The sequence below is a fragment of the Otolemur garnettii genome, unplaced genomic scaffold (assembly GCF_000181295.1).
Source record: "Otolemur garnettii isolate 467f Iridium unplaced genomic scaffold, OtoGar3 scaffold00023, whole genome shotgun sequence".
NCBI classification, from domain to species: Eukaryota; Metazoa; Chordata; class Mammalia; order Primates; family Galagidae; genus Otolemur; species Otolemur garnettii.
The window spans coordinates 22277368-22298365 of record NW_003852418.1 but is presented as its reverse complement, the minus strand read 5'-3'; the positions used below and the strand labels follow the sequence as shown (position 1 = coordinate 22298365).

Sequence of the window (20998 nt, the reverse complement as noted above, 5' to 3'; positions counted from 1 at the left end):
CCCAAGTAGCTGGGACCACAGGCGCCCGCCACAACGCCTGGCTATTTTTTGGTTGCAGCCGTCATTGTTGTTTGGCGGGTCCGGGCTGAGGATTCGAACCCGCCACCTTAGGTGTACGTGGCTGGCGCCTTAGCCGGTTGAGCTATAGGCGCTGAGCCTGTAGCTTGTATTTTCATTCCCCATTATATTCCCTGCTTGGTCCATTGTAATACACATACCTAATTTTTAAAAAATTGATAGATTTTAATTTTTAGACAAGCTGTGGTGCTCACAGCAAAACTGAGCTGAAAGTTTGCACAGTCCCAAGATACTCTCCCTCTGCACCCATCTCCCCGGGGAGTGGTCTGTCTTTATAGTCCATGAGCCTCTGTCACATCATCATAGTTATCACCCAAAGCACTTCTTTTACTCACCCTCCGAGGAGTTGTGTGGAAAGGCTAATCCCTTTCCTCCTGCTGGTGCTGTGGTGCTGCCTTGCAGCCTCCAGGCCTCCTGGAGCAGCAGCTCTACCTCTTGGGTGGGAAGCTTGGGAAGGTTGGGAAGGTGGAATTGACGCCACCTGAGAGCTGAGCCTGGAGTGGCCCTCCTGTTGCTGTGTCTTCTGGTCAGAAAGTTTCAAGCTGGGCTCCAAGGTGGGTCTCTGGGAATACTAGGGGGCTGTGGGCGGATGTAACCCTGTGCCTGCCTTATTTCATCCAGGCCCAAGGCCCTGGGGACTGACACTGCTGGTACCAGGCCTCCTCAGCTGCGCCATGGCCACCCCAGATGTGAGCGTCCACATGGAAGAGGTGGTGGTTGTGACAACCCCGGACACTGCAGTGGATGGCAGTGGTGTGGAGGGGGTGAAGACGGTGCTGGTGACAACCAACTTGGCTCCTCATGGGTAAGGACTGGCCTCAGTGCCACTGGGGTTGTGCAGGGCTTAGGCTGGTTTGACCCTGGTGTGGCGGGTGAGCCCAGGGTTTTCTCTACTTGTGGTCATTCTAAAACTTGACTCAGTGTCTGTAAGTAGAGAGCGTGACGAGTAACAGAAATGTTGCACTGGCTGGAATCCAGCTGTAGATGCTGTGAGGACGCTTCATCCTCTCCTGCAGAGACATGGCCTGTGCTCTTCATGTTCTAAAATACGCTCTGCTTTCTCTTTTGCTGAGGTGGAACAGCAGGGATGGTTGGGAACTGTTTTCGGAAATGAAGCTGAAGAAACAGTGATTTTCTTGATGTTCCTCAAGAAACTGTTTTTTCCTTAACTTCCTACGAGAAATGCACTTCAAATGTTAGTTGTAAAGTGCTCACATTTGCCCAAACTACCAGCTTTCTTCCTCTGGCCATAGGTGGGCCTATGAGGAGGTGGTGGTATGGCTCTTGGCCGAGAAGGGCATCCCTGCCCCACTGGGGTGCTGGGCAACTTTCTGGGTGAAGGTCCCCCGAGTCCTTATTTGCCCTGTAGCGGCTGGGCCCTCAGGCTAGGTTGGCTTTCCCAACCTTCTGTCTTTGGCATCACTGTGGAGTCCTCAGGCTGGCCTCAGATGTCATTGAGGGGAAGCTTTTGACTTTCTCCCTGTGGGAAGGGGCACCAGGTGGCCTTGGCTGCAATATGTCACCTCCGTCATCCAGGTCTCCTCTGCCTCCTAGTGCCTGGACATCTTCACCTGACATTGTCAGCATCTGTAGAAGAATGTGTCTATCTTCTCACTTGTCCTGTAGACCCATGACCAAGTACAGGTTTAGGGATGGAACTAAGACTGCCCCTTGGCAGGAAGTTACAAAATATCATAGTGGTTTCTGTGTTGGCTGCAGTCTGTCTTCTGGCCTGGTCACTTGTCTACATCTTACCTCTTCCTGAACCCTGTGGGTCTCATCCAGGGGTGGCATCTGGCCCAAGGCCATGGCCTCACAGGCTCCACTGGGTCTGGGTGAGTTGAGGTGTTTGGAGGTGATGCCTCCTGATTTAAAGACCCCTGAACTAAAACCCCAGACTCCCTCCCCGCCTCCCATGATGACAGCAAGACCAGGCAGGCAGCTGGTGGGTCCTTTTGAAAAGTCACCATGCCGGCCTTTGAGGTGGGCCCTTTGCTGGATATGGCCTTAGAACTCTGCAAGGCTGGGAGAAAGTCTTACACCCTGAGGCCATTTCTTTTTTCTTTTTTTTTTTTTTTGAGACAGAGCCTCAAGCCCAGCCCCTGGGTAGAGTGCCATGGCTTCACTGCTCACAGCAACCTCCAACTCCTGGGCTCAAGAGAGTCTCCTGCCTCAGCCTCCCAAGTAGCTGGGACCAGAGGCACCCGCCACAACGCCTGGCTATTTTTTGGTTGCAGCCATTATTGTTGTTTGGCAGGCCCGGGCTGGATTCAAACCCGCCACCTTAGGTATATATGGCTGGCGCCTTAGCCACTTGAGCCACAGGCGCCAAGCCAAGGCCATTTCTTATGTGCGAGTCTTGCCAGCTGGGAACTGGGGATATAAACATTCTGATCCCTGTTAATCCCTATGCATTTTTTTGTTTGAGAGAATGATTATCCAGCTCCCAAGAAGCCAATGGTGCTTTCTGCCTTCTGCCTACATGTTCCTTACGAGGCCCATATACTAACTCGAGTGTTTCCTGGCTTTTCATCTCCTCTGCTCCCGCACATTGGCTCTTCCCACCCCCTGTAGCTTCTGCTTGGCCTTGGCCCCAGCCCAGCCTCCACCTCTCCAGCCACAGCAACATCATGTGGATGACAGTACACCTACTCCTGGCTCTGTTTTTGTAGTAGTTTGCTGCATAATAAACTAAAAGAAAACATCTTCACTTAAATAACAGATATATTGTTTCTTAAGATTTTCTGGTTCAGGTCAGTGCTCCTGGGCCCCACCGGGTAGTCTGTGGTATCTGGAGGCTCTCTGCATGAAGCCCTCACCCTCCAGGATATGCCTGGGTTTGTTCAGCCAGCTTGGGAGCCTCGGGCCTCCTGGGCCTGGCAGGAGCCTGTTGGTTGGCCCACAGTCAAGTAGTGGTAGGCGATGGCCCCATCGTCTTGGAGGGGCTGCGGCAGTCAGGATCTTCCAGGTAATGGCTATGTCATCAGGATGCTGAAGCATTGCCCCTGTCGGCTGTCAGGCACAGTAGAGGCTGTGTATGTCTCTCCCTTTGTTGAGAGGGCCCCCGCAGCCATGGAAGCTGGTCTTCTCAGGGCCCCAAGACTCTCCCTCCTCCTCTGCTACAGGAGATCTCACCTTACTATTTGGAAGTTGAGATTTAGTCTTGTTACATGTTTTCATAAAATGTGGGGGAATGTAAGGGAGTTAATTGCTTTGTGGGTGCAGATGATTTCTTTCCTGGTTGGCTATTTGGGGAGAGCCTGGAAGCTGCCCTTGCTCACTGCTGTGCATGATGATGGGCGCACACGCTTTGTACACAGCAGCAGTCCACACACTGGTCTGCAATGAGTGACATGGACATTTTCCAAATGAAGTTTGTTAAAGTGCAGATGGCAGTTCTTGGATTCTCTCTTTTTTTTTTTTTTTTTGAGACAGAGCCTCAGGCTGTCCCCCTGGGTAGAGTGCCATGGCATCACAGTTCACAGCAACCTCCAACTCCTGGGCTTAAGTGATCCTCTTGCCTCGACCTCCCAAGTAGCTGGGACTACAGGCACCTACCATAATACTTAGCTATTTTTTGGTTGTAGTTGTCATTGTTGTTTGGCAAGCCCAGGCTGGATTAGAACCCACCAGCTCTGGTGTACGTGGCTGGTGCCTTAGCCACTTGACCTACAGGCGCCAAGCCTGGGTTCTCTCTTGAGGGTGGTGAGGGCCTCTCAGCATTGTCCTGAGAGGGTCACTCCTCTGTGCTCAGTACACTAGTGTATCTGTGGAGCAGAGGGTGGGTGAGTGGCAGCTGTATCGTGGGGAAGGCCACAGTGCCACCGTATGTCTAGCCCTTGGTGGCCTCAGGCCCTTCTTTGTGGAGTGTCTTTGTGGTGAGGTTTGCCTGGTGACCAGAGTCTGGCTTATCAGAGCTTCCCTACCCATGAACTTGTCCTGGCTGCTGGCTAAGGGCTCACTGCTGCCTGTGCCACCATGCTCTGCTCCAGCCGAGTCCTGGCTTAGCGAGCATGTCCTCTGAGCTCTCCTTGCATTTCCACTGCTCTCATGTTATATGTACAAAGAACAGACTCCATGTTTGTAGTTTTCTTCTGAGAGAGAGCCTCACTCTGTCACCCTGGGTAGAGTGCCATGGTGTCACAGCTCACAGTAACTTCGGACTCTTGGGCTCAAGCAATTCTCCAGTCTCAGCCTCCCAAGTAGCTGTGACTACAGACTCTTGCCATAATGCTCAGCTAAGTTTTCTATTTTTAGTAGAGATGGGGTCTTGCTCTTGCTCAGACTGGTCTCCAACTCCTGAGCTCAAACAATCCACTGCCTCAGCCTCCCAGAGGCCTGGGATTATAGGAGTGAGCCACCATGCCCGGCCCATTTCCTCCATTTCTGAACTAAATTAGTGTAACAGAAGTTCTATAGAGAGCAGTGTCAACAAAAAGTGTTTAAAGGATGCTGTTTGCTGTAGACACTGTGCTTAGGGACCCTGATCTTCTCTTTCCTTTCACCATGTGCCAGGGGTGACCTGACAGAGGACCACATGGAGACAGAGAGTGCAGCTGCTGCAGCCGCTGCTGCCTTCACAGCCTCCTCACAGCTCAAGGAAGCCGTGCTAGGTAGGGGGTCCTGTACCTGCAGGGCAGCTGCAGCACTGCCTGCGGCTGCTGGGAGGAGCAGAATGGGTCAGCCCCAGACTTCGCAGGGCTTTCTTGCTTAGGGGTTTTGTTTCCTTCTCAGTTTCTTTCTTCTTCTTTTTTTTTTTTTTTTTGAGACAGAGCCTTAAGCTGTCCCCCTGGATAGAGTGCTGTGGCTTCACGGCTCACAGCAACCTCCAACTCCTGGGCTCAAGCAAGTCTCCTGCCTCAGCCTCCCAAGTAGCTGGGACCACAGGCGCCCGCCACAACGCCCGGCTATTTTTTTTTTTTGGTTGCAGCCATCATTGTTGTTTGGCGGGCCCGGGCTGGATTTGAACCCGCCGCCTTAGGTGTATGTGGCTGGCGCCTTAGCCGCTTGAGCCACAGGCGCCGAGCCTGAACCACAGTTTAATGGAATTATATGAGTGCCCTATAGTTGGTCTCTTTGGCCAGGGGGCTGTACCGTCCCACCATTGTTTGTTCTTGGGCCTTCCTGGTTTTAAATTTTTGTTCCCAGATTGGCAGCTATTTTCTGCATGTATAGGAAGTGCTTGCAGAGGTTGTAACTTACTTTCTGCCTTTGCTCTTTCCTGTCAATGTGCCCATGAGAAGTGAAGATGGCGGAAGAGGGTGAGAACCTTGAGGCTGAGATCGTGTACCCCATCACCTGCGGGGACAGCAGGGCCAACTTGATCTGGAGGAAGTTTGTGTGTCCTGGTATCAATGTGAAGTGTGTTCAGGTAAGGGGATTCTGTTTGGAAGAATTCACCTTTTCTCAGGTTTCAAGTAATTTCCAAGGAAAGGAGCAGCTCACAGTAAAACATAAAATGCTAGACACACAGACAAGAGCTCCAGTGAGCGTGCAGAGGCAGGCAGCAGAGATGGGCTGCAACAGCTCAGGTGTTGGCATTTTAGACATGGGCTATAAAATAATAATATTTATATCAGGAAATAAAAACATGAGCAAAACAGTAGATTTGTCAAAAACACAACAAGAAAAACAAGATTAACATTAAACACAGCAGCCAGGACGTATAGCAGATCAGATGTAGCTGAAGAGATAATTAGTGAACTGGAAGATAGAACTAAGAAATCCTTTAGAGTATAGTCTATAGAAATAAAAATAGAAGCTGGCTTGGTGCCTGTAGCACAGAAATAAAAATAGAAACATGAGAAAGTCTAACTCATCTGTTAAAGTTGTGGAAGGAGAAGAGAGAAAGGCTGTGATCTTTTATAACCAGTGAAAAAGAGCAGTGCCCAGTGCAGGAGCCCTGACCAGTGCCAGGCTGGATGAACATACCCTCATTGCCTCCATATGGAGAGTTTATCACCAAAATACTGATAGTCATGGATTATAATTCAAGTGACATAGAATCTATGGGATGTGCTAGCGTCCTGTGCCATGTTAGGGAGTCATGTATGTACGTGTCATTTATGGAGTAAACTGCACAGAAGCAGTTTGCTGAGTCCTGTCTGGAGGAGCAGAGGGTCACACGACCTCAGCCCAGCCAACCCTGCTGGGCTCTCTCAGGTCGGGGGCAGCACTTGCATCTGAGACCACAGAGCCCTTCTGCACGGCAGCCGCTACACCAAGGGTGTGGGTCCTTCTTGTACCAACGTTCTGCAGGGGTTGGGCGAGAGAGAAGGGTGACCCCACCTGCCCCTCGGAGCTGATCCCAGGCTGCTGTGCTCCCTCCACAGTATGACGAGCATGTGATCAGCCCGAAGGAGTTTGTGCATCTAGCGGGGAAGTCCACCCTGAAGGACTGGAAGAGGGCCATCCGCATGAACGGCATCATGCTCAGGTGGGTGGTACAGGACACACAGCAGCCACTGTTTCTCCTTTGCTTTTGAGATTTTTGGACCAAGTCTGTTGGGACATGGTGAGTGTTGACTATCTCTTCAGTGTCTTTCCCCACATCCCTCCCAACATGAACACTGTCAGATGTTTAGAGTTTTTCTGTCAAATATTTTAATTTCCACCAATTTTTACCTGGAGCCCTTGTGGCTGTTTTACTTTCAGAAAGTTAGGATATAGTCTAGTGTTTGTGCATCAGATAGCTGTCATGTTTAATCCCTTAGTGTGGCTTTTTATAGTAGTCTCTGTTTTTGTCCTTTTTATCACTTTCTGGGCGTAAACCAGGTGTGTGCAGTTGTTTTCTTTGTGACTCATGAGCCACAGCCACCGTCTGTGTGCTTAGAGCAGTGGTTCTCAACCTGTGGGTCACAACCCACAGGAACTGTATTAAAGGGCCATGGCATTAGGAAGGTTGAGAACCACTGGCATAGAGGGTACAGACACCACAGGGCTGGTGGGTGTGGCCTCTGCTACGCCGTTGTGATCAAGGACACTGCTTTGTGTGGAAGTTGGAGCCTATCTGTAGGCTGGGCCTGTCCTCCCCCTGGCACTTGGCCTTGTGTGCTATGCAGCCTTGATTCTTTAGAGTATGGCTGGTGGTTCAGCAGTAGAGACCCCCAGTGCAAGTGCTGTGCTCGAGCCAGCCCAGCTGGCACCTGAGGCCAGCACTGCCTGAAGGCCTGGTGAGGCTGGAGCCTCTGACTCCTTTTCCTGGGGTCATGGCAGGTTCGTCCAGGCAGACTAGGCTGAGGCCTGGGACCTCCAGGAGGGGCAGCTCCAGGCAGTCAGGTTGTGTGGGGCCTTCCTATGAAAGATGGTGGGAAAAGTGGTTGTACCCATATCACTCTCCTTTACGATCCCTGCCTTCAAAGGGCCAGGGCTTCAACTAAAGGCCCTTCCCTCCCTGGGTCAGAACTGGGTTGACAACAGTGCTGGTGGCTGGGCCCACCTTAGGCCACTCTAGGTCTGCCCCAGTCCTTAGGCCACTCTAGGTCTGCCTACTGGGGCTGGGGAAGCAGAACATCCTGGAAAGGCCCAGCCCCATAGTGAGGCTGAGCATCTTAAGGGCCTGTGGCTGGCACTCTTCACCTCCTTCCTGTGGCCACTGAGGGCCTGGGCAGCTGCGGGTTCTGATGCCCAGAGCAGAGTTCTCCTTGCTTTGGGGGGCACACATGGGCGGCATCCCTGCTGGGGCCTGCCCCCATGTTCGGGAGGGCGTGTCAAGCAGCTGGAGAGGCTCTCTGACCCTGGGCCTGACCCAGACACCCCTGGTCCTCTGTCCCTGCCCAGGAAGATCATGGATTCTGGGGAGCTGGACTTCTATCAGCATGACAAGGTCTGCTCCAACACCTGCCGCAGCACCAAGATTGACCTCTCGGGGGCCCGTGTGGCCCTTAGCAGCCCTGCATCTGCCGAGTACATCCCCATCACGCCAGCTGCGGCTGATGGTAGGTGCATGGGGCTGCCTGCTGGTCAGCACCGCCCCTCCTAGCCTGGCCTCAGGAGTCTGCCCCTGCCAGGGCCCTGTAGTCGGGGCGGGGGGGGGGAGGTTAGCCTCCTCCTGCCTCACAAGGGGGCTGGCTGAATTGCTTTTTTCATCACAGGGAGATCAAAGTCCATGTCTTCTTAAGTCATTGTTGTCCTGATGGTTCACATGTGGTGAAGAACATAAGGGCATGAAGGACCCTGGAGCCCCCACCTCCTCCTCCCACCCCATACCCCTGTTCCAAATTCGGAGCTGCTCCACTTGTCACTGCGGTGGTCAGTGTGGTGTCTCCCCCCAGCCTGCTGTGCTGGGCATCCTGCTCAGTGTCCCTGCTGCTTGGGGTTTTGGATGATGCTGTTCTTGGTGATATCTGTAGTTCTAAACTGTAGAAAGATTATAGTCTCTGGAATTCTTTCTAGCTTCATAAATACATTCTTCTTAAAAGGGAAGTAAAAGTGAAATTAAGTCCTGAGTTCCCTGGCTGTGTCATTGGTGATCTCTGGCAGTGTCATATTGCCATTAATATTATGTGCAATTGTCCTAGGCTGCCCCTCCACAGTGAGGGATGGAGTGTGTTTCTGGGTGACCAAGAACATCCTTGTCACCAGCCCAGACAGGGACCAGGAAGCCCTTGACCTATCCCTCACCCTCCACCCTGGGCTCTTTTCCTTATGCTTCGCCAGAGCAGATGATAGGTTGCAAAGCTGAGTGCTGAGATGTCCAGGACTCTTGGGGTACTATAGGGAGGGGCTGGTCTCTGTCAGCCCTTCCTTGGTCAGTAGTTATGGTTTGTAGCCATCAGGGAGGAGGTGATTTGGCTGCACCAAAGCCACAGTCTGGTTGCTGAGGTGGTTAGGGTAGAGGCCCTCTAGGAGGTGTGTGAAACCAAGAGGCAGTGGGGGTTGGTCAGGAGTTCCCAGTGGGTTGTGGGGACTCAGGCCCAGCCTCCTGTCTGTCCGCCCTCCTGACAGCAGCCTCGGTGATTGGCCCAGCAGACCAGCTCTGTTAACACTGTCTCCCAGGCCAGGACCAGATTTCCTGAACCCTACAGCTGGTGTCTTCTCTGCTTAGGCAAAGTTAGGTTTAGGGTTTAGCTTTTCCGATGATTTGGTTTCTTCAGCCTGAAATCTCTAAGAACCTTTGACTTGGTTATTATGTAGTCAATAAAGGAATATATATTAGCCCAGATCATGAAAAACATTATTCCTGCCCCTAATGATTCCAAATATGCAGTAATATTCACCACCCCGACGTACTTAACAAATCTGGGAAGTGCAGCATGGGGTTGGAAATTCTCCTCAAACATGGACCTGTTTAGAGATGTGTTTAAGCCAGGCTCACATAGTCTCACATGTAAACTGGGCCAGCAGTTGTGTTTTTTGCTACTAAAATGGGCTCAACAGATAAAGCAAGATAGATACTTGGTATCTGTCCCGAAGTCCCACCTGATGCTAAAAGATTTACAATGGCTACAGGGAACATGGCATAAGGACGTGAGGCAAGGTCCAGCCATGGAGCAGCTCAGCTGAAGGTCCTGCCTCACTGCAGGATTGCGCACAGAGGCCCACCTGGGATGGGTGTGAATCCAGCAGGAAGAGCAGGGTGTGGAGGGCTGTTGGAACCAGGCAGTGAGGTTGAGTGGTGGCTGTCCTGCTCTCCCCTTAAAAGTCCATGCCTGGCTACTTGGGAGGCTGAGGCAAGAGAATTGCTTAAGCCCAAGAGTTCACTCTACCAAGGGCAAAAAAGTGAGACTCTGTCTCCAAAAAAAAAATAAAGTCCATGCTTGGCTATGCCAGCCTGTGTCGAGCTGGTCAGTTGTGTGAGCATGGTGGGCAGGAGAGGTGCACATGCAAGGGGCCAAAGGAGGTGGGTGTGGACCTGGCACTGGTGCTGCGCTCAATGAGCCTTCTCTTGGCTGCAGTGAATGGGTCTCCCGCGACCATCACTATAGAGACCTGTGAGGACTCTGGCGACTGGACGGCGGCCATTGGAGGTATGGAGTTCCCCGTGGGGTTCTCAAGACCGAAGGGCTGGGTGTTGTGGTTCTGTGCCTGCCACAGGCCACATGGACTCCAGGAGTCAGCTGGGCTGGGGGCCTGCACAGATAGGTGGGCTTTGGCCACTGTCCTGGATGGTCCCAGGCCGAGTCCTGTGGCCAACCTGTGGGACATAGTTGTTGTGCTATGGGTGAGTGACAGGGGCCCACCTCAGCACAGCATGCTGCTGGCCCCGACTGGTGTCCTCTGCTGTCCCCTGCACTTCCCCACGGTGGCTGCCCTATGTTGCGGGGGCCCTTCCTGCCCACAGAGCCCCCTCCTTCCCTCACAGATGACACGTTTGCCTTCTGGCGGGGTCTGAAGGACGCAGGCCTGCTGGATGAGGTTGTGCAGGAGTTCCACCAGGAGCTAACGGAGACCATGAAGGGCTTGCAGCGGCGAGTCCAAGACCCCCCCTTGCAGCTCCGAGGTAAGGGGCTCCTTTGCAGCCAAGCCAGGCAGCGATACAGCGGTAGGGGCTTGGCCCTCCTCCCTCATGCCCTCTGAGTGGCCAGAATGAAGGCTGAGGCTGAGTGCTAGGCACGGGAAGGTTTCCCGCATGTGTCTCTGTTGAGTGGGGCTCCTCTTGACCATGGTATCCTGCAAAGCCTACCCATCTGGGATTTTTGCCCCTGAGGGCTAGATCCTCACAGTGTTTGTACACTACTCCTTTAGATGCTGTGCTCCTCAACAACATTGTGCAGAACTTCGGCATGCTGGACCTGGTGAAGAAGGTACTGGCCAGCCATAAGTGCCAGATGGACCGCTCACGGGAGCAGTATGCCCGGGACCTAGCAGGTACTCCAGCCATACCACGGGCTCCCCCTTCTGCAGGTTTCTCTGAGCCTCAGCCTAGAGGGCCAGTCCATGAGTACCCATAGCTGTCATACAAGGACATGGTAACTTGACTGATGCAGAGACTTTATGGGGATGTGCAGGTCACCTCCATGGGCCAGCATTTCTGTGGGGAGCCAAGTAGTCCTGATGGAAACTAACAGAGGGTGGAGGGACCACCCTGACCCCAGGCCAAGCTTGCCCCCATGACATCCTATGCACTTTCCCTGAGCTTATCCCTGGCCGGGACCTGCTGTGTGCATACATGTGAGTTTGACACAGACTCCTTAGAGAAGCTGCTTGACCTGCCTCTGTCTCCATATGTGTGAGAACAGGGGATGGTCAGAACATGGGAAAACTCTCAGATGTGTGGGACAGCACTGTCACCTGGGCGGTGGGTCCAGGCAGGCCTGATGTGCCCCTGGGGCCCCCTTCCACAGTGGCATACTGTTTGCCCTGTCCCCATCCCCAACAGTGACACTGTCTGCCTCTTCCCCGCCCCCCACAGTGATGCTGTCTGCCTCTTCCTTCTCCCTTGTGATGTTATCTTCCCTGTCCTCCATTCTGTCCCGACAGCCTTGGAGCAGCAGTGTGACGAGCACCGCCGTCGTGCCAAGGAGCTCAAGCACAAGTCACAGCACCTTAGCAACGTGCTCATGACACTGACGCCCGTGTCCCTTCCCCCCCCAGTGAAGCGGCCCCGGCTGGCACGGGCCACATCAGGACCAGCTGCTGTGGCCTCACAGGTGCTCACCCAGTCTGCCCAGATAGCACTGGGCCCGGGCATGCCTGTCTCGCAGCTGACCAGTGTGCCACTGGGCAAAGTGGTGTCCACTCTGCCCTCCACCGTCCTGGGCAAGGGCTCCCCTCAGGCTCCTCCTGCCAGCTCGCCCACCTCCCCGCTGCTTGGGGGTTACACAGTCCTGGCCTCCTCGGGCTCTACATTCCCCAGCACTGTGGAGATTCACCCGGACGCATCCAGCCTGACAGTCCTGAGCACGGCCGCCGTGCAGGACGGAAGCACAGTGTTCAAGGTGGTCAGCCCACTACAGCTGCTCACCCTGCCTGGCCTGGGCCCCACCCTACAGAACGTGGCCCAGGCATCACCTGGGGGCAGCACCATCATGACAGTGCCTGCAGGGGCTGCCCCGGGGCCCGAGGAGCACACGGCCACCATCGAGGTAGCCACCATGGCAGAGGACCACGAGCAGAAATAGCTGGCAGAAGTGAGGCCCCTGGGGCGGACAGGGCTGCTGCCTCTCCTCAGATAGAGCACAGCGCTGTGGCACAGGGCTGGCTCAGGCAGGCGGGTCATGTGGGCTGCTGAACCAAAGAGAGGAATCACCAAACATGCAGAGAAGAGAGAGGCCCAACGATGACAGCAACCTGGGAATCGGTCTCCAAGTTTCAAACTTCCTCCCCCTTTTTTCTTGGGAAATATATTTTTCCATCTGTTGCTTGTTAACGCTGTTGACACACTGGGCCTTGATTAGGAGCCAGGCGGACAAGGACAGGAGGGCCTGGGTGCTGCCAGGATGGAGAGAGCAGAGCTGGGCACCAGGCGCCCAAGACCCTGAAGGCACAGGTGGTGCCGCAGCCCCACTGGGCACTCCCAGGTTCAGTGAGGCCTTTGTGCTGGCTGGGCAACATTACTCACATGTCTTGGGAACCTCACCCAAGTGTGGAAACCCTGGATCCTATGGATTTGGTTTCTTCCCACAGTTTTCTGTAGGTTTAGTGTAGCTGGCGCCCTGTTCTGCCTGTGTGGGAACATGCACTGGGGTTGGGGTGCAGATCGGAGTGGGCTCCCATCTTCCCACCCAGCAGGTGCTTAGGTGTCTGAGGGGCCGCACAGACTAGGTGTGGTCCAAGCACCATGGCACTTATACTGTGGGTATGTTTAAGTGACTTGTTTTTAATAGGCTTCTAGGAAGAGTTAAATTTATGGCATTTTCAACCAAAACAATGCTGAGTGCCTAGGCTTCTCAAGTCAGCTCTGGGGGTGGGCCCGGAGTTTGTGAGTTCACCCAACCAGGTATGGAGTCCTAAGTGGTCTCCCTTCCTGAGATGGCCCCTCTGGGGCCTGCATCCGTGTAGGATTTGCCAGTGTATGGCCCCATGTGCAGCCTGCTGATGGGGCCACCTGACTCAAGTCCTGAGGCCCCCTGGGAATGATATATGGTGGCCCTGGTCCAGGGGAGAGCCCAGGGCAGACTGGTTGGGGCCAGCTGGGAAAAGTACAGCCCAGGCACTCCTGCTGGGCTGTCCTACCTCCAGGCCACAGCCCTGGAGCCCGACCTCTCAGGGGCAGCACACCCCAGGGCTCCTACTATCTCCTGCAGGCTGGAAGTCCCTTTCCTGGGCTCCCTGCAGTGGGAGGCAGCTGCTGTCCTATTGGCTGCTCTGGAGGGAGCTATAAAAACCCCCAGTCCAAATATCCATCCATGGAGTGCCCTGGGCCCCCCTTAGCACTGCTGTGATGGGGCCTGTCCTGCCCCACCCTTGTCAGGCTACTGAGTTTTTCTCTTTTTTGCTTTCTTCCTATTGCATTTCTGTGTGTTGTCACGAGTCAGCTGGTCAGCTGGTTTATGTGTTTGTGTACATATTCCTTTTTTAAACTCATTTTTACTCAAGTGTGAATCCTGTCATGGGCGGCCGTGTGGCCCTGGGCATCTGCAGGACCCTTTTCCCACCCACCAGCTCAGCTGTATGACCATGGGGCTCTCAGTCCCGAGAGCTGGGACTTCCACAGGCTTCCCCTTGTCAGGGTTACATGTGCATCTCCCTTCACAGCTGCTCCCAATTTGAACTCAAAGTGAGTTGTGGGTCCGTTCTTTCTTTCCATCGAAAGGCAAGGGTGGGACCTGTTCTGCCCCTGCCCCTCAGTTGTAGGAGACTGACCACAAGGTTGATGTCGGAGCCCTGTAGGAATAACCCTCAAACCAGCTTTGGGATTAGCCCCCAGCTGCCCATTCTAGTGGGCTGGGTGGCCATTCCCAGGGCTCCCACAAAGCCACATGCAGCTGCTCTTGGCAGGGGCTCCATCCTCAGGGTTGTTGGCACTGCCTTTGTTCCCACTGGCAGGCCCCCGTGCCCCTCCAGGTCCTCTGGGCTCCCCAGATGGCTGCACTCCTGGGACCTCTTGGTCCTGCCCATTGGGGTCTGACCAGGACCCAGAAGGGAAGGCCTCTCAGCCACCTGCCAAACACGGGTTTTGTGGCTGCCTTTGGTCTGGTGTTCTGAGCAGTAGGTTGGGTTGGTTTTTCAGAGAGGGTAAGAACTCCATATGCTCAAAGGCACCCTGGGGAAGGGCCACGTTTGAGTTCTGCTTTGTATGTTGTTTTTGCAAGTATCTGCTTGGTACTTTGATTTAAAATAAAAACATTTTTCATAGTTTGTGTGTCCGTCTCTTGTACAAAAGGTTATGGAGAGAATTGAATCAAATTTGAAAAACACCCAGTATGGACAGTGTCAGCTTACTCCAGGCTCCTCACATGCACCCACATACTCAGCCTTTGCACAGTGTGGTCTAGGGGCTGCAGGGTCCCTCCAGGTGTATCTCAGTTAAAACCATTTGCATAGGCTCGGCGCCTGTGGCTCAACCGGCTAAGGCGCCAGCCATGTACACCTAAGGTGGCGGGTTCGAATCCCCAGCCCGGACCCGCCAAACAACAATGACGGCTGCAACCAAAAAATAGCCGGGCGTTGTGGCGGGCGCCTGTGGTCCCAGCTACTTGGGAGGCAGAGGCAGGAGACTTGCTTGAGCCCAGGAGTTGGAGGTTGCTGTGAGCTGTAATGCCATGGCACTCTACCCAGGGGGACAGCTGGAGGCTCTGTCTCAAAAAAAAAAAAACAAAAAAAACCATTTGCATAATAGCCCAGGTTCGGTTTGCATTCCTTGTTCCCTCCCAGGGGCTTGACAAATGGATTCCAAGGGAACACTGCAGACGGGGCAGCTAGTAAGTGTCCCCAGGCTCAGGTTTGAGGGTGTCTGCAAATTACTGGGGTGGACGGAGTGAGGATGGGCTGGACTACACCTGATCTGAGGCTGGAGGTAGGGTCACCTCCACCTGGGTATGGGCCTGTGCCTGATGGTGAGTAGCTGGACAAGATCCCCTCAAGCCTCACGGGGTATGCTGCCCCGCACCTGCCCTTCTGTCCTAGTGGGGCACCTACCCCAGGGCTGTAGGAAGTGGGGTAGCCAGACACAAACCCACACCATTGATGGAAACAATGTGGCCCATAGGCCAGGGTAATGTGTGCTCTGAAAGTCAGGGAATGGGGGGGCTTAAAGCCGCCTCCTGGTGACTAGTGTCTGCCCCCAGATGCTGCCATCTGATGGGCACTGGTCCAGGTGAGTCCATTGCTGCAGTGAAGAGCTGACTGCGTCAGTGTGCCCATCTGAGCCTTCAGGCTGAGCCTCCCAGGTGTCTGCTCCTCAGGTCTCATGAATCCAAGACAAGTTCCTGCTCTGTGTTATCCCCAACCTGCTCCTTCACTGTCATGCCTTGAGCGAGACACCAGTGTGTCCCCAGTTGCTCAGCCCCTTCCTGTGATGTTTCCCCTCTTAATTGGTCAAGTCCCATCTTGTAGCCAAGATAACCCTGCCTCTGGTCTCTTAATTCTCTGTTGTCCATTCCCTGCCTGTGGCCCCAGTGTCCCTCTGGCCTAGGTGGGGTTGCACTTATTCATACACCCTGTGAATACTTTCCACTCCTGACACTTCTTGGGGGTTTGCGAGCTCAGAGCCACCTCTCATGCCTATCAAGTAGATGTTCCCAGGTGTAGGCCCCAGCACCGTAGAGGGTAAAGGAGTGGAGAGTGGGCAGCGGCTGAGTCACATCCCCTTGTCTGGTTGTGCTGAGGTCTATCCATTCACCTACTGAAGGACACTTGATGGTGGCAAGGTTTGAGCAGTGAGTGGGCTATAAACAACTGTGTGCAGGTCTCTGTGGATATATGTTTTCAACTCTTGAGTAAATACCAAGAAGCACAATTGTGGGATTGTGTGGTGAGGGTGCATTTGGTTTCACAAGAAACTGACAAACTTCCCCAGCAGCTGCTCCATTGTGCCTGCCTGGTGCTGCAGTGAGTAAGGCTCCCATCACATTGCACCCTCCAGCCTTCATGTCCTCGTTGTTTTGTTTTTTTTTTTTTTTTCAATTTGGGCCATTCTGGTAGGTGTGTAATGGTGTCTCATTGTCTTACTCTGTAAATCCCTAGTGACTCACGATGTGGAACTTATTTTCATATGTGTATTTCCATCTGTACGTCTTGTTTGGTGAGGTCTTACTCTGTCACCCTGGGTTGAGTGCCAGAGCTCATAGCTCACAGCAACCTCAAATTCTTGGGCTGAAGTGATTCTCTTGCCTCAGCCTTCTGAGTATCTGGGACTACAGGAGCCTGCCACAACACCCAGCTAGTTTTTCTATTTTTAGTGGAGACAAGGTCTCACTTTTGCTTAGGCTGGTCTTGAACTCCTTCCGCCTTTGCCTCCCAGAGTGCTGCGATCACAGGTGTGAGCCACCGCATCCAGCTGTCTATTCAGAACTTTTGCCTGTTTTTTGATCAGGTTACTCATTTTCTTACTGTTGCATTTTAAGAGTCCTTTACATATTTTGGATACTGATCCTTTATCAGAATTGCCTTTTGCAAATACATTTTCCCAGGTTGTGGTTTGTCTTCTTATTTTCTTTACAGAGTCCTTCACACAGAAAATGTTAATTTTAATGAAGTCCAGCGTGTCAAGCATTTCTTTCATGGGCCATATGTTTGGTGTTGCACCTAAAAAGTTACTGCTACATCAGAAGCCTTGTGGGTTTTCCTCTACATTATCTTCTAAGTTTTATAGTTTTGTTTCACATTTAGATCTGTGATTCATTCTGAGTTAATTTTTATGAAGAGTGGTAATGTTTGTGCCTAGCTCCTAGATTGCTCAGCACTGTCTGTTGGAAAGGCACTTTTTCGGCTCTGATTCTTTGTCAAAGATGGGTTGCCGTCTGGAGTCTCTATTCTACTCCATCCACACCTCACTGTCTGGATTACCGCAGTGATTTATAGACCAGTAAGCCTGGAATTGGGGAGTTTCTGTCCTCTGATCTTGTTCTCCTCCTTCCACATCGTGTGGGTTACTCTAAGTCTTTTATATGAGCCTCTTCATATAAACTTTAGAATCAGTTTGTTCATGTACACAAAGTAACTTTGTGGGATTTTGGTTGGAATACATCGAAGCTATAGGTCAAGTGGGACACTTCATATATTTTAAGGTTAGGTTATTACAGGGGTGGGAACCTTTCGTGTTGGAAGCTGCATTAATTTAGCTATAATCAATTAGGGCTGGAGTCAAGAAACTCCAATTAGATAAACTCAAAAAATGTATGTTACTTTGTAAAAATCTTACTGTGTACTGAATAATTTAAAAAAATGAAAACTCTTGGTTAATTTTTTTTTTTTTTGAGACAGAGTCTCACTATGTCACCCTCAGTAGAGTACCGTAGTGTCACAGCTTACAGCAACCTCAAACTCTTGGGCTTAAGTGATTCTCTTGCCTCAGCCTCCCAAGTAACTACAGATGCCCGCCAGTGACTCACTTTTTTTTTTTTGAGACAGAGCCTCAAACTGTCTCCCTGGGTAGAGTGCTGTAGCATCACAGGTCACAGTGACCTCTAACTCCTGGACTCAAGCGATTCTCCTGCCTCTGCCTCCCAAGTAGCTGGGACTACAGGCACCCGCCACAATGCCTGGCTATTTTTTGGTTGCAGCTGTCACTGTTGTTTGGCGGGCTGGGCTGGATTCCAACCTGCCAGCTCAGGAGTATGTGGCTGGTGCCTTAGCCACTTGAGCCACAGGCACCGAGCCAGTGACTCACTTTTTAAATGATTATCTGGAGCAGGCGTCCTCAAACTATGGCCCGTGGGCCACATGCAGCTCGCTTAGGACTTTTTTTTTTTTTTTTTGCAGTTTTTGACCAAGGCTGGGTTTGAACCCTCCACCTCCGGTATATAGGGCCGGCGCCCTACTCCTTTGAGTCATAGGCGCTGCCCTGGCCTAGGACATTTATCCGGCCTGCCAGGTGTTTTTGCAACCACTGCCTGTCCCACTTAGCAGCCAACTTGTCCCGGGGCCCGCAGTCCAGCCCTCTAACGGTCTGAGGGACAGTGAACTGGCCTCCTGTTTAAAAAGTTTGAGGATCCCTGATCTGGAGTATAAGGCAGCCACATGGCTTTCAGGCCGGATGGAAGGAGGTGGTGGAATTTTCACCTGATCTCTCTCTCTCTCTCCCCTCTCTCTCTGATTACTTAGGAGCCTAAGCTGCCATGCTGGAGAAATTCAGATGCTCAGGAAGCTTTGCAGTTCACACCCCAGCCTTTTGGTGGTGAAAGCATGACCCCAGCTGCCTGGCATGGGAGGAGAAGCCTCAGGTAACTCCAGCTACAGAACGCAAGACTTCTGGCCAAGACTCCAACATCGTGAGACCAGCTGTCCCTGCTGTGTTCTCTCTGCATTTTTAGCCTATGGAACTTCTGGGCATTATAAGTGCTTGTTTTATGCCATTGAGTTTTAGGGTCATTTGTTACATAGCACATCAACTGGGGCATAGTGTGTTGTAATCAGCTTCCTTCCCTCTGAGCCACACATCTATCATCTGAGTCATGTTCACTGTTTGGTGGCTTGAGGGCCAGATGTGGGGGACCCCATCTGAGCAGTGTCCTGTCTGTTGGGACAGGCAAGGCTGGTGTTCTGCATGTGGCAGGAGTTTCATGGGGCAGTTTGGCCTTGGCCTGGCTGGACTCCATGGGTTTCCATATGTTATATTATTTCCTCTGTTTGGGGCTCCTGTTCCCTAAATGTACAAGTTTGTATAAACATCCTCCACATCTGGGTGGGGTAGGGTGGCTGCTATCCCAGGTCCCCAGATTTGTGTAGGCCCTGGTCTCTGCTTTGGCGGCCCTAGTCTGGCTCCTGTGCTGACCCCGTGAGAGATGGAGGTGGGTAGTACCTTGGGTTTCTCAAACCTATTGCTGGACAATACCCAGCCCATAGGCAGATGTCAGACCCTAGGCTCACAGGGTCCATGGAGTTTTGCTCCCACTAGCTTGGTTCCTCTTTCCTCATTGCCATCTGGTAATCATACAGGGTTGTGTCTGAGCTCTTAGCCACACACATGCTAATGCACATGTCCACACATGTAAAGGCATACATTCACTGTTTGGGCTGTCATATATATAATGAAATGCAGAGAGGTTTGGTGTGGCAGCTCCCGCCAGTCATCACAACAGTTTGGGAGGCTGAGTCGGGAGGATCACTTGAGCCCAGGAGTACACAGTCCATAGTGGGCTGTGACTGTGGCATTGTGCTCCAGCCAGGATGATGGAGTGAGACCACATCAAGAAAAAAACCCTGGCTCAGCTCCTGTAGCACAGTGGTTATGGCACCAGCCACATAAACTGAGGCTGGCAGGTTTGAACCTGGCCCAGGGACAGTTAAACAATGACAACTACAACAAAAAATAGCCAGGCGTTGTGGCAGGCGCTTTTAGTCTCAGCTACTTGGGAGGCTGAGGCAAGAGAATCACGTAAGCCCAAGAGTTTGAAGTTGTTGTGAGCTGTGATGCCACAGCACTCTACCCAGGGGGACAGCTTGAGGCGCTGTCTAAAAAAAAAAAAAAAAGAGTGACAAAGTGAGACTCTGTCTAAAAAAAGAAAAAGAAAACCCAACTTTTTATTTTCAAGTTTTAAGATTTTTTAAAATATTTGCATAGAATTCGTCTAATATGTGGATTTTGAATGTGTTTTCTCTTAGTTATTGGCTTGCCTTTTCATTTTTCTCACAGGTATCTTTTGAAGAGCAGAACATTTTTTTTTTTTTTGTTTTGTTTTTTTCTGAGACAGAGTCTCACTATGTCACCCTTGGTGGAGTGCCATAGTGTTACAGCTCACAGCAACCTCACACTCTTGGGTTTAAGCAATTCTCTTGCCTCAGCCTTACAAGTAGCTGGGATGACCGGTGCCCGCCACAGTGCCTGGCTATTTTTTTGTTGTAGTTGTTTAGCTGGCTCAGGCCAGGCTCGAACCCGCCACCCTCAATGTATGTGGCCGGCGCCGTAAACACTGTGCTACTGGCACCAAGCCTGAAGAGCAGAAGTTTTTAATATTTATAAAACCCTCTTATGAATTTTCTTTTACAATAGTTATTTTCATGTCTCTTTAAGGAAATAGTTGCCTCCTCTGAGGTTGTGGAGCTTTCCTCTGTTTCCTTGAAAGCTTCACTTTCCAAGTTGGGGTGACCCATCTTCAATTGGATTTTGTGTGCTGTGCCAGCACCGTCTGTGGACGACTGTCCTTCCCTGGCCTTATGCCCTTTGCAGAACTGGCCACATGTGTGGGTCTGCATCAAGCTGTCTGCTGTCCATTTGTCCCCATTTCACAGCCCCGTTCTGTCCAACATCCCACGCATTTTGGATTGCAGGGAGCAACTTCAACCAGCTCTAGCCAGCCCCAGCCACGATTAAGCTCATAATCATTATTCGTTTTTTTTTACAGTGGACAATCTTTGTCCATAGTGCAAGTTCCAACCGGTCCTGAGCACCACCTGGGTGTTGCTGGGAGTGGATTCCTCTGAGAGGTGGTGAGGTGGATTGCTTGGTAAGGGGTGAGTCCCAGAGGCCAGAAGCCTGGACTTGAACTTCTGTGCAGCAGGAGCTGGGCATGTTTTCATGTTCCTGGGAAGAGCAGGGAGGCCTTAACTCTAACCCAACACCCCCCCCCCCGTCCAGTCATGCAGACCCAGTCACCTCTTCCACAAGGGTGTGACCTTTTGGCTGGGTGGGAGGTCCCTGGGAAGACTGGGAACAGGGTATCGATTTTTTCAGGCTATTGGTATTGCCTGAAAGCATAGGACCCAGAGTCACAGATAAGCTGAGTCCTGGCTTCCAGCTCCTAGGGACCTCCATGCTCACAGGGGTGATGGTGAGGGGGCTTGGGCTGGTCCAGGAGCTTTTGAGAGTGGGAGGTACAGGTTGGCAGAGATGAGGCGAGGCTGAGGAGCCGTGTGACCCACTAGGAAGGCACTGAGT

General features: G+C 52.3%; 1 protein-coding gene across 1 annotated transcript; it reads left to right on the top strand.

Annotated features, from left to right (window-relative positions):
* Positions 1 to 213: 213 nt before the first annotated feature.
* On the top strand, positions 214 to 14316 carry GMEB2 (glucocorticoid modulatory element binding protein 2). Its single transcript, XM_023512035.1, has 10 exons — positions 214 to 604; positions 700 to 883; positions 4594 to 4691; positions 5322 to 5449; positions 6411 to 6514; positions 7858 to 8015; positions 9975 to 10046; positions 10382 to 10519; positions 10765 to 10887; positions 11500 to 14316. The coding sequence occupies exons 2-10, from the start codon at positions 753 to 755 to the stop codon at positions 12138 to 12140; spliced, it is 1593 nt and encodes a 530-aa protein (XP_023367803.1). The 5' UTR covers positions 214 to 604; positions 700 to 752; the 3' UTR covers positions 12141 to 14316.
* The last annotated feature ends 6682 nt before the right edge of the window (positions 14317 to 20998 follow it).